Source organism: Hyla sarda, chromosome 9, assembly GCF_029499605.1.
Source record: "Hyla sarda isolate aHylSar1 chromosome 9, aHylSar1.hap1, whole genome shotgun sequence".
NCBI lineage: Eukaryota > Metazoa > Chordata > Amphibia > Anura > Hylidae > Hyla > Hyla sarda.
In genome coordinates, this window is record NC_079197.1 from 19478764 (window position 1) to 19492623 (window position 13860).

The 13860-nt window shown below is 44.6% G+C and overlaps 1 protein-coding gene across 2 annotated transcripts in view; it reads left to right on the forward strand.

The window, feature by feature from the left end:
• The first annotated feature begins 67 nt into the window (after positions 1-67).
• The window catches only part of CACFD1 (calcium channel flower domain containing 1), a 19329-nt gene continuing 5536 nt past the window's right edge, over positions 68-13860 (forward strand). Inside the window, exons 1-3 of one of the 2 annotated variants that reach the window (XM_056540061.1) lie at positions 68-210; positions 2224-2465; positions 12322-12394. In XM_056540061.1, the coding sequence (XP_056396036.1) occupies positions 2342-2465; positions 12322-12394 (197 nt within the window). In that variant the 5' untranslated portion in view covers positions 68-210; positions 2224-2341. Of the gene's footprint in view, positions 275-2223; positions 2466-12321; positions 12395-13860 lie in introns of both variants that reach the window. The other variant, XM_056540062.1, reaches the window with a different exon arrangement.

Genomic DNA, 13860 nt, shown 5'->3' on the forward strand with positions numbered 1-13860 from the left:
CGGAGCCGTCATCATAGGGATTCGCCCGGGGGGGGAGGTTTCCCGCGTGACGTCACGGCCTCTCTCCCCGCCTCCTCCTCTCAGCTGTAGGTTCCCTCCCGGCATGCTCTGCGTCCTGTAGTGACGTGTTCTCCCCCCCCCCCCGTACTCTCTATTGTCATCTCGATACCGGCTGCGTTAACGGCCACTGGACGTGCGGTTCTTGTGAAGGTGCGGTTTCTTTATACTTCGCTCTATGTTATAGTGAGGGGAGGGCAGCAAGAGCGGGGTATAGGTATATGTCACTACTGTTGTTGTGGTGTGTGTATATATATATATGTATATGAGCTCTCCTGCCTATAGGTATATATATAATGTTTATTCACTTTCCTGCCTATAGATATATATGTGTGTGTGTGTGTGTATATGAGCTCTCCTGCCTATATATATATATATATATATATATATATATATATATTATATTGGTATATGAGTTCTCCTTCCTATAGGTGTATATATATACAGTGGTCCCTCAAGTTACAATATTAATTGGTTCCAGGACGACCATTGTATGTTGAAACCATTGTATGTTGAGACCATAACACAATGGAAACCTGGTAATTGGTTCTGAAGCCACCAAAATGTCATCCAAAAATAGGCAAAAGTGAGAATGAAAGAAAAATAAGTAGATAACTAATAGAGATAAAGCAAATCCTTACATATAAAAGTAATAAAGATCTGCTGGGAGCTGTAATCACTGTCTATGTCAGTGTTTCCCAAGCAGGGAGCCTCCAGCTGTTGCAAAACTACAACTCCCAGCATGCCCGGACAGCCAAAGGCTGTTCGGGCATGCTGGGAGTTGTAGTTTTGCAACAGCTGGGGGCACCCTGCTTGGGAAAACACTGGTCTATGCAGAGGACAGGAGCTTCTTCAGGGTCCTGTACAGTACACAGTGTCCCAAAAAGTAACGTGGAGCCGCCCTCACCTGGTGTCCAAAGGAGCAGGTAACACTGTTACAGGTAAAGAGTACATGTAATACCTCCCTGTACTGTAGGGGGCGCTACCGGACATCAGTCAGTGCATACACTTCAGTAATACAGGTAAAGAGTAGTACAGAACATGTAATACCTCCCTGTACTGTAGGGGGTGCTACCAGACACCAGTCAGTGCATACACTTCAGTAATACAGGTAAAGAGTACAGAACATGTAATACCTCCCTGTACTGTAGGGGGTGCTACCAGACACCAGTCAGTGCATACACTTCAGTAATACAGGTAAAGAGTAGTACAGAACATGTAATACCTCCCTGTACTGTAGGGGGCACTACCAGACACCAGTCAGTGCATACACTTCAGTAATACAGGTAAAGAGTACAGAACATGTAATATCTCCCTGTACTGTAGGGGGCGCTACCAGACACCAGTCAGTGCATACACTTCAGTAATACAGGGGTTTTACCAGTGAATGCCCATTCTGATTGGTCGGTTCTTCCGGCCATTGACACGTTTCACAGATCTGGACTGTCCGTACATTATATGTTGAGTCTGGTTTCAACTTACAATGGTCCAGAAAAGACCATTGTATGTTGAAACTATTGTATGTTGAGGCCATTGTAAGTTGAGGGATCACTGTATATGTATATATATTCTGGTATATGAGCTCTCTTGCATATAGGTATAGAGTTACATGGAGAATAAAGTGTGTGTATATATTTATATTTATCGTACATTGATTAGGACTATATGTATGATGTTACATTCTGGAGCCTTTGAGACACTTGTGTGTTTTTCGTAAGATTTTATTATGTAAAAATATATATATTCTTTTATCCGAAAGATCTCCCCAACCAGTTGCCCTACAGCTGTTGCGAAACTACAACTTCCAGCATTCTGGGAGTTGTAGTTTTGCAACAGCGACAGAGCCACTGGGTTGGGAAAACCGTCTTATAGCAATAGCTCTTGCAAAACTACAACACCCAGCATGCACAAGGAGGATCTGGATGAGCATTGACGAAGATTAAAAGTGTAATAGCATACTGGGAGTTGGCATGCTGGGAGTTGTAGTTCCGCAACAGCTACAGAGCCACATTTTGGGAGCACTATCTTATAGCAATACATCTTGCAATGCGACAACACCCAGCATGCACAAGGAGGCTCTGGATGAGCATTGACGTTTAAATGTGTAAAGCAGTGTTCTAAATAGTGATTGTCTACTTTTTTTTTTTTTTTTTTTTTTTTTTAAAGGAAGTCCTACAATTTTCTGGAGCATGTAGATTCCAGCTGATAGCAGAAGATGCACTATAGATCCGTCACAGGAGTGAGCCAGATTTAGTGCCGACGAACTACCCAAGACCCCTCTGAAATGAGCACCATAGAGCCGGACCCACCGGCGCAGGGAAATGCGTCTGCGCCCGCAGCTCAGGACGATGGCATGACGTGGTGGTACCGCTTATTGTGTCGGCTGGCCGGGGTGCTTGGGGGTATATGTAAGTATTGAATGTCCGTATTACTTCATAACGGGGGCATATTGGAGGATATGCCGAAAAAGGCCCCCCTAAATGGGTGGGTTATGCTTCTGGGGCCCCCCACCTCTGCTTAGATTAAGGGCTTAAACCTATTGTACAGTGAAACCTGTGACCCTAGATCAGTGTTTCCCAACCAGGGTGCCTCCCTATGTTGCAAAACTACAACTCCCAGCATGCCTGGACAGCCTTTGGCTGTCCAGGCATGCTGGGAGTTGTAGTTTTGCAATACATGAAGGCACTCTGGTTGGGAAACACTGCCCTAGATAGTTGTTATAACAAATAGTACCAAAATCATACACCCCCCGGGATAGAATTAATTGCAACGGACCACAATATTTACAAAAATACTAATACATTTTATTAAGCACAATTTAAAAAAAAAAAAGGTCCGTATAAAAATGGGATCACGTGACCATCAACAACAGATAAAAAGGCTCTCACATAGGGTCCCAGGCAGTACAAATTCATAGCATAAATTGCCGTATTAAGGATTTATTGACACTACGGATTTTCTGAGCAGAATTCAGCACGGCAAATATGGTGCAACAGCCTCCTATTGTTCTCAATAGGATTTTACTGCACCCTTTACACCATTCCAGACACCAGACTCTTTTGGTGGAATCCGCTCTGAAATGCTTTGCAGTCTATTGAGATGGCCCATTATCGAGCGGTCCGAGCACCAGTCTGTTTTACCAGTGCTCGCTCCAGATGGAATCTCCTGAGTTTTAATTAAAGTGTACCTGTCGTCAACAAAAACTTTTAATATAATGTAGATAATACCATTATATGTATATTTGTAATATACATTGGTTAAAAATTGCTTACATTTTTGGGTGAAAAAAAATGCTGTCCCTGCATCTATTTATCTGTGTGTCTCTATGAGGAGTCCAAAAACAGGAAGTGAGGGCGGGACAAGCAGGGTGCAGACTCCTGGGTTGTCAATCATCCTGATGTGAGTCAGGAGCATGTTATAGATCAGTGATCTTCAACCTGCGGACCTCAAGATGTTGCAAAACTACAACTCCCAGCATGCCCGGACTGCCGTCGGCACCGGACATTCCACTAGATGGACCGGAGTCCACAGGACCAACATGTTGCTGGATGATTGGATCCTCCAAAATATCACATACAAGAGATCCTGGTTGAATCTGGGAGATTATGTTAGGGGGGGGGGGGGGTTCACACCACGTTTTTGCAATACAGTTCCCGTATCAGGTTTTTGGATGAAAAACGGATTCCTCAAAACCGGACTAAACTGTATCAAAACGTGTGTCCAAATTTTAACCTGTATACGATTAAAAATCGTATACTGTTTGAAAAATGATATCCGGTTTCATCCGCTTTTTAAGAAAAGAAAAAAAATTATACATTGTTAACTTTTCACACTATTATGAATAAAGTTTCACTTGTTTGATTGAAATTCCAAGAAAAAAACTGTGCAAAGTCATAAACCGTATGGTGAAAACTGGATGGAACCGTACGCACATACGGTTCTGTTCGGTTCCCGTTGACTCCCATGTTTAAAAAAATAAATAAATAAATAAAAAATAAAAAAAAATGTATACAGTTTCCATACAGTTTTCACCCGGACCAAAAACCGTGGTAGGCTGCGGTTTTGGGGACGAGGGGGAAAAAAAAAAGGGGGGAAAAAATGGACAAAACCGTACAGGATGCAAAACGGACACAACCTGATGCATCTTTTGGCATACGGTTTTCAATGGAGAGTCAATGCATACGGTTTTCAATACGGTTCCGTACGGTTTTCAAATTGAAAAGGTATACGGGAACTGTATTGCAAAAACGGGGTGTGAACCCGGCCTTATCCACAGTCCAGTCCTAGACGTCTGAAGTGAGCCTGTGTACAGAAGTATGAATGTTACCTAATATACGTCTGCGCGGCTCACATTCCCATCTGTCATCAGATGTTCTTCCTGCTGCACTAGACGACAGGTGGTGACTCTGTTAGACTGTAGTCTGCATCCAGTGGCTGTTGGGGCATGCTGGGAGTGGTAGTCCCACCACATACGGAGAGCCTTAGGTTGCAGACCTTGGCTGTAAGACTATAAAATCTTCCCCCTATTACACACTTAGATCTTTACTGATCGGTTGCACAATGTCCTGTGTCATTTCTGGCAGTGTATACAGTAAATAACAGCTTGACCAGGTATACAGGGCCCTGGTCCGGTGAGGTGTAGGCGGCTGGGGCTGTTCTTGGTGATCCGGTTTATCAGATTGTGAAATTGGCGCCCGCCCATCTGTTGTGAGGGATTAGTGAAGGTCGGGTGTATGTGTCACTGGCTGCAGTCTCCTGCCCTGACCCTTGTGCATGCTAGTAATTGAGACCTGTCACTGTCATAATAGAGCGTTTCCACGCTAGGGTGCCTCCAGCTGTTGCAAAACTACAACTCCCAGCATGCCCGGACAGCCGAAGGCTGTCCGGGCATGCTGGGAGTTGTAGTTTTGCAACAGCTGTAGGCACTTTAGTTGGAAAACTCTACTAGAGTTCTCAATATAACTTTTATTTCCTATAAGGTGGTAACCCATAAGCAAGTGTTCAGGAGAAGTGAAGCATTAGAGCGTTTGCTCAAAATCAGCTTGATCCATTTGAAAGCTTAAAGGGGTACTCCTGGGGAAAACATTTATTTATTTTTTTTTTTTTTTTAAATCAACTTTTGCCAGAAAGTTAAAGGGGTTATCCAGGAAAAAACTTTTTTTTTTTTATATATCAACTGGCTCCAGAAAGTTAAACAGATTTGTAAATTACTTCTATTAAAAAAATCTTAATCCTTTCAGTACTTATGAGCTTCTGAAGTTAAGGTTGTTCTTTTCTGTCTAAGTGCTCTCTGATGACACGTGTCTCGGGAAACGCCCAGTTTAGAAGAGGTTTACTATGGGGATTTGCTTCTAAACTGGGCGGTTCCCGAGACACGTGTCATCAGAGAGCACTTAGACAGAAAAGAACAACCTTAACTTCAGAAGCTCATAAGTACTGAAAGGATTAAGATTTTTTTAATAGAAGTAATTTACAAATCTGTTTAACTTTCTGGAGCCAGTTGAGATATATATATATATTATATAAAAAAAAGTTTTTTCCTGGAATACCCCTTTAAAGAGTAGCTCCCACCTTTTTTCTTTCCATACCTATTGCTAATCTATCCCTTACCCCCTCCCTGCTTTTTAAAATTGTTTCCTACCTTAGAAAGGTCTAATCTTCTGCTGCTCGGCTCTTGCTCTGCCAGAAGCAGACTTCTCCAGCAGGCACAACGTCACTGACGCCTGCTGGGCGCCGACTTCCGCCCTCACCTCATTTTCCAAAGGTAACAGAAGACCTCAGATCAGACTTACCCCATAAAAGACAGGTACAGTACAGATGGAGCATCAGCGCGGCACTGATATTCTGTGCTCGCGCTGTCTCCATACTGTACATGCCGGGGGCGGGGTCGGCTGCACGCGAATCCAGCCATTGCGCGCAGCCCTGGCGTTCACAGCGCTCGCTCCCGCCTGTGATTGACAGGCAGGGAGCGAGCACAGGTTGACTGAATTAGGACCGATTGCCCGGCCGGCATCGGTCCTAATTCAGTCGTGACATCACGCCAGGCTGCAGCCGGCCACTAGGAGGGAGACTCCTAGTGGCCGGTTTTCAAATGTACAATATTTTAAACTAAAAATAATGGATGTATATTAGAGAGATGTTGTAGTACATAAGTACTACAACATATATATATATATATATATATATATATATATATATATATATATATATATGTATATATAAAGGTTGGTGACGGTGCCCATTTAAACAGATTTGTTAATGACTTCTATTTAAACATCTTCACCCTTCCAGTACTTTTTAGCAGCTGTATGCTTCAGAGGAAATTCTTTTCTTTTTGAATTTCTTTTTTGTCTAGACCACAGTGCTCTCTGCTGACACCTCTGTCCGTGTCAGGAACTGTCCAGAGCAGCATATGTTTGCAATGGGGATTTTCTCCTGCTCTGGACAGTTCCTGATACGGGCATCAGGGGTCAGCAGAGAGCACTGTGGGCAAGAAAAAAAAGAAATTCAAAAAGAAAAGAATTTCCTCTGTAGAATACAGCTGCTATAAAGTACTGGAAGGGTAAAGATTTTTATATAGAAGTAATTTACAAATCTGTTTAACTTTCTAGCACCAGTTGATTTAAAAAAAAAAAAAAAAAAAAAATTCCACCGGAACACCCCTTTAAGGCTAGGTTCAGACTGTGGAATTTCTGCCTGCAATTCCGCTTTGAAATTGCAGACAGAAATTCCGCTTGCTAAAATGTTCCTGCTATTGAATGGGTTTTCCGTTCACCAATTCACACTTCGGAATTTTTGAAGAGGAATTTGTGAACAGAAAATCCGCTTTTAAAATATCCGCCTGAAGAATGGCGTTGCTCATTCTTCAGACGGATATTCCCGCGGAACACATTGCAGTCTATTGGGGACTGCAATGTCCGCGCGGTCCTAGCGCCGACTGATTCAGTCGGCGCTGGCCGTGCTCAGAATCTCTAGACGGAAATTTTCCGTCTGGAGATTCCGCAGTCTGGACTTATCCTAAAGAGGCCATAGTGCTTGCTGATTGTGGAGGGTGGGGGGGGTGATGGGTGTTGGACAGCCACATTCGGATATTTATGACCTCTTCTAAGGATAGGCCATCAGTGTTAAAGGGGTATTCCAGGCCAAAACCTTTTTTTTTTTTTTTTTTTTTTTTGTTATATATATATATATCAACTGGCTCCATAAAGTTAAACAGATTTGTAAATTATTTCTATTAAATTTTTTAAATCCTTCCAATAGTTATTAGCTTCTGAAGTTGAGTTGCTGTTTTCTGTCTAACTGCTTTCTAATGACTCAGGAAAAGAAATAATAATAATGTAATGAAATTCGACCAACCCCCCCCCCCCCCCCCCCCCCCTTTTTTTTTCATTTTTTTTTTTTCATTTTTTTTTTTTCATTAAAAAATAAATAAATAAAAAAGAGAACTTTAACCCTTGTGCTGCCAGGTTACATAACTCTGCACTTGCAGTAATTTATGCCCACCCTGTGCTGGGTCTTCCCACGCTCTGCGCCCTCTGTGCCCGTCACCCTGTGCAGCTGATGTTACACTTGTTAAGAATACTGGTCTTTGTTTCCCTGCTGGGTGCTGTCAGCTGAGAAGGGTGGGTGTATCGTATGTAGAGGGGGCTATGCACTATTAATGAGCAGGCTGCTCACAATGACAGGGCGGAGGGGCCGGCCGCAGCTCTTGGTGTCTTTTGTCTTCTGGCTGCATTCAGCCTGGCATTACAGGGAGAAAATGTATTCTCGCCTTTTTATACCCAAACCCGTTTTACATAATGGCGCCATACAGTGTGGGACAGCTACCAATCCTTTCTAGGATGTTCTTAAAATAAAAAAAATAGCTTGGTATAAAACGATATGGAATAGAGTGATGAATTGACCCATAGGCAGAGCCCTGTGTACATGGGCGGAGGGGCTGTAGATCATTGAGGTCATCATTAATTCAGATCAGTGTTTCCCAACCAGGGTGCCTCCAGTTGTTGCAAAACTAAAACTCCCAGCATGCCCGGACAGCCAACGGCTGTCCGGGCATGCTGGGAGTTTTAGTTTTGCAACAGCTGGAGGCACCCTGGTTGGGAAACACTGATCTGTAATCTGTTAATGCAGGGCGTGAAAATTTTGTTATGAATCTAGGAGCCAGCAAAAAAAGTTAGTAGCCAGGATGCCGCATGTCACGCAACCTAACGTCATGTGATCAGTCATTACTGTTCCCTTATCTTCCCGTGTCAGTCATTAGTGTCCCCTCATCTCTCCCCGTGTCACAGTCATTAGTGTCCCCTCATCTCTCCCTGTGTCACAGTCATTAGTGTCCACTCATCTCTCCCCGTGTCAGTCATTAGTGTCCACTCATCTCTCCCTGTGTCACAGTCATTAGTGTCCCCTCATCTCTCCCTGTGTCAGTCATTAGTGTCCCCTCATCTCTCCCTGTGTCACAGTCATTAGTGTCCCCCATCTCTCCCTGTGTCAGTCATTAGTGTCCACTCATCTCTCCCTGTGTCACAGTCATTAGTGTCCCCTCATCTCTCCCTGTGTCACAGTCATTAGTGTCCCCCATCTCTCCCTGTGTCAGTCATTAGTGTCCACTCATCTCTCCCCGTGTCAGTCATTAGTGTCCCCTCATCTCTCCCTGTGTCACAGTCATTAGTGTCCCCTCATCTCTCCCTGTGTCACAGTCATTAGTGTCCCCCATCTCTCCCTGTGTCAGTCATTAGTGTCCCCTCATCTCTCCCCGTGTCAGTCATTAGTGTCCCCTCATCTCTCCCCGTGTCAGTCATTAGTGTCCCCTCATCTCTCCCCGTGTCAGTCTTTAGTGTCCCCTCATCTCTCCCTTTGTCAGTCATTAGTGTCCCCTCATCTCTCCCTGTGTCACAGTCATTAGTGTCCCCTCATCTCTCCCTGTGTCAGTCATTAGTGTCCCCTCATCTCTCCCCGTGTCACAGTCATTAGTGTCCCCTCATCTCTCCCTGTGTCAGTCATTAGTGTCCCCTCATCTCTCCCTGTGTCAGTCATTAGTGTCCCCTCATCTCTCCCTGTGTCAGTCATTAGTGTCCCCTCATCTCTCCCCGTGTCAGTCATTAGTGTCCCCTCATCTCTCCCCGTGTCAGTCATTAGTGTCCCCCTCATCTCTCCCTGTGTCAGTCATTAGTGTCCCCCTCATCTCTACCTGTGTCAGTCTTTAGTGTCCACTCATCTCTCCCCGTGTCAGTCTTTAGTGTCCACTCATCTCTCATTGTGTCACAGTCATTAGTGTCCCCCTCATCTCTCCCTGTGTCAGTCATTAGTGTCCCCTCATCTCTCCCTGTGTCAGTCATTAGTGTCCCCTCATCTCTCCCTGTGTCAGTCATTAGTGTCTCCTCATCTCTCCCTGTGTCACAGTCATTGGTGTCCCCTCATCTCTCCCTGTGTCACAGTCATTGGTGTCCCCTCATATTAGGGCTTACAAAAACCGCAGCTCCACAAGAAAATTCTTAGTCGCCATTGCAACCAGGCATCTGGGATTTATGAAGCCCTGTGCAAATGTGCAGAATTTTCCTTGTTTTCAGGATCTCTGCTTGCTGTGAGTTAGTGAAAATGTCCTTGGTTGTATTCATACACCTGCTCACATGCCGCTGCCATTATTCGCTTCTTTATTCTTAGGAAAAAGTGCATGTGCATTACCACGCGATGCGTTTTGTAATTTTATGTTTCACCTGTAAGACCCGGAAAATCACACTGCAAAACCACGTCAAGTAACGGTAAAACACCATAAGGCCAAGAAATCTTACAGGAAAACTCTGGATAATACCGCAGCGTGTGAGCCCAGCCTTACAATGTACTGAGCTCTCTGTAACAAAATATTTCCTTTCTCGAGTGTGAGGATTGTGTACGGCTGTCCAGGCATGCTGGGAGTTGTAGTTTTGAAACCGGCGGAGGTGCCCTGGTTGGGGAAACATTATATTATAAAGGGGGTCTTTCTCTTGAAGACAGTTGGGGAAGATTTTGTTGTCTCAGCAACAGCCGTTACAGGTGAAATGTGGTATTGCAGGGGAGTCTGGCCACTGGTACGCCCCGTGATGTCCAGGCCAGCGTGGCGGCGTTCTGTACACAGAGCTTCCATGTTCGTGACGCCATGCCCCCTCCATTCATCAGAGCTTCTCATGGGATAGTAGTCCTTAAGATATGGATGTATTCTTAATCAAGTACTCCGGCCCTGAGACCTCTTATCCAAAGGATAGGGGATAAGATGTCTCACCGCGGGGGTCCCGCCGCCGGGGACCCCGCAATCTTGTATGCGCCATCCACCTGTTTGAGCTGCACGCCGCGGTGCCAGCTCACAAACAGCCGGGTGGCGACCACGGGGCCGGAGTATCGTGATGTCACCCCCCGCTATGCAAGTCGATGGGAGGGGGCGTGACGGCCGTCACGCCCCCTCCCATAGACTTGCATAGTGGGGGGGGGGGGGGGGGGGTGACGTCACAATACTCTGGACCCGTAGTCGCCACCCGGCTGTTTGTGAGCTGGCACCGCGGCGTGCAGCTCAAACAGGTGGATGGCGCATACAAGATTGCGGGGTCCCCGGCGGCGGGACCCCCGCGGTGAGACATCTTATCCCCTATCCTTTTGGATAGGGGATAAGATGTCTCAGGGCCGGAATACCCCTTTAAGTGCGGGTGGGACAATAGGGGCAATCTCGTTCACCTTTTGTGGTTGTGTGCCACCTATGACAGCATATGGTAATGGTGCAGCCACCTCGGTATCGGCAGTCAGGAAGCCTTGGCCGATTGTAGAAGCATCAGATGGAAGGTTGTAGAAAATCCGCGAGGTCTCGGCGCAGTCCGTTAGATAAAATCACAATGCGTGATGTATAGATAAAAAGTCCATTTATTGAAGTGCCAGACAAACTGTTTCGAGGCTTAACCAGCCTCTTTCTCAATGTTACAAATGGCATATACAGATAGTAGAAACAGTGGGGGAGATTTATCAAAACCTGTGCAGAGGAAGAGTGGTGCAGTTGCCCATAGCAACCAATCAGATTGCTTCTTTCATTTTCCACAGGCCTCTAAAGAGGCCTGTGGAAAATGAAAGAAGCAATCTGATTGGTTGCTATGGGCAACTGCACCATTCTTCCTCTGCAGAGGTTTTGATAAATCTCTCTGTGTGCTTTAAAAAGGGCGCTAAAAGCAAATTGGTGCTCAGTGTCTGACGTCGGCTCTCCTGCCGGAAACGCGGGAGAGTGACGTACTGTGTAAACAATGTCATATATTTCTATTTAGCCCTTAAAACATATGGGTGCAGAAAAACATATAATGAGGCCGTACAGTATTTCCATGTGTCCCCTATAATGTCAGCGGCCAGTGCCGTGCAGGGGAATGTCAATGCAGGTAAAACAATCGGTTCCGTAACCTGCACGGAGTGAGCGGTCAGTGCACGTCCGTAGCGAGGCTGTGGAGCGGTGTAAATAAGGACGCTAGGATTCGTGCATGCGCGCAAGCAGAATAAATTACTTTCGTAGACTTGGACATAATAATACTATGGAGCGGCATAGATAGAGATATATATATATATATATATATATATATATATATATATATATATATATATATATATATATATATAATATAGGAATATGCAAATCAGCTCATTAAATCACCTTTTCAGGCGATGTTCCCTGGTATCAGCTTAGCTCCAGTTACGGAATATAAAAAGCTAATCGGGATTAATTCCAAGCCAGAACTCTCTCTCCAGAAGGAAAGAGCACCCATATACATATATAAAATATATATATATATATATATATACCATCTTCCCCCTGCTTTACCATACCTGCAGTTACATGTGTTCTTCTTGTAGACCATTGTAACTAGAGATGAGCGAACTTACAGTAAATTCGATTCGTCACGAACTTCTCGGCTCGGCAGTTGATGACTTTTCCTGCATAAATTAGTTCAGCTTTCCGGTGCTCCGGTGGGCTGGAAAAGGTGGATACATTCCTAGGAAAGAGTCTCCTAGGAATGTATCCACCTTTTCCAGCCCACCGGAGCACCTGAAGGCTGAACTAATTTACGCAGGAAAAGTCATCAACTGCCGAGCCAAGAAGTTCGTGACGAATCAAATTTATTGTAAGTTCACTCATCTCTAATTGTAACGCTGCTGTTTGCATAGGAGGACACTGCACTGTAGATGGATATAACAATAGTTACTGATGAGTGAATAAGATGCAGAGAAATGAGGACTGTGTCTTCTTTTTTTCTTATTTTGCAGCCTGTGCCGTTGCCGGCCTATGGAGCTGCATCACCGTCAACCCGTTGAACATCGCTGCTGGAGTCTTCATGATGTGAGTCCAGGTCCTAGATGAATCACTTACCGATCTTATATCAGTTTTCTTCTATAGCAGTGTTTCCCAAGCAGTGTGCCTCCAGCTGCTGCAAAACTACAACTCCCAGCATGCCCGGACAGCCAACGGCTGTCCGGCCATGCTGGGAGTTATAGTTTTGCAGCAGCCGGAGGCACACTGCTTGGGAAACACATTTATATGGTATTAGTAGGTGTATGTTAACTTCTACTATATTTGCTGCAGGTTTCATGCTGCAGAGTTTCTCATTGACTTACCAGCATAAAATCTGTAGAACAGAAAAACCTGCTGCAACAAATAGTAGATGTGAACATACCCTTATAGACTGGAGCTGCATTAACAGTTCTGCTGGTTAGTAAAGCATTCCGAAATCTTTTAGCTATGAAGCCTGCAGAAGTGTGAATACAGCTCTGGAGTATAATAAAAGCTGCATCTCTGGATATGTATAAGTAATGTGTACCTTGGTCATTGCGCCATTAAAAGGGGTTGTCCAGCAAAACAAATAACCTGTGTATGGTGTTAAAAAGTATAATAAATAAACTTAGTAATTTAATGCTGTAGGCTATAGTGCAGAGCTCTTCCATATCAGCTCTGTTGTCTCACTTTCTGACTCCTGTCTGCCCAGGACAAGACCAGTGATGTGAAGAGGGGGGAGCTTATATTACAGCTCATTAGATTTTAAAGCAGCCAGAAGCCTTTCTCAGTCACAGTAATTCCCTTCATGATAGACCCACTGCTGTCCTATCTAAGAAAGACTAACTGCTGCCTCAAAATCTAATTATCAGTAATATGAGCTCCCCCTGTTCACATCACTGGTTTCATCCTTGGCAGACAGAAGAGGAGGGACAGGAGCTCTGTATTCAGAGAGTGTGAGATGTGATGTCACAGCTACAAGCCAGACAGCCCAGCTGATATAGAAGATCTGTGCACTGTGGCTAATGAAATTATATTAGTAAGTTGCTTTGTTATACTTTTTGACACCATACACAGGTTGTTTCTTTAATTCTTGCTGAACTCTCTTGCTATAGAGTAATACTATGTGTTTGTCCAGTTATGCATCATTCCAATGAACCGTGTAACATTGTTGCAGCTCGCCGCACATACCACATGATACCATCTCTTAAATAGGCTTTAAAATAATATATATTAGTTCCATTTCCCTTTTTATTTCCTGAACATGCAGCGTCCTTGTCCTGACACACGGTGGCGCTGCTGCTCTCCTTTTGTAAATATGCAATAGAAGGAAGTGTTCAGTTCCCCTGCAGAGATGACGACATACACTTCCCACTGAAATGAGTTGGACATAAACCCATAGATAAGTGTTTCCCAATCGGTGTGCCTCCAGCTGTTCCAAAATTACAACTCCCAGCATGCCAGGACATGCCGGGAGTTGTACTTTTGCAACAGCTGGAGGCACACTTGGGAAACACTGATATAGATAAAAGAGT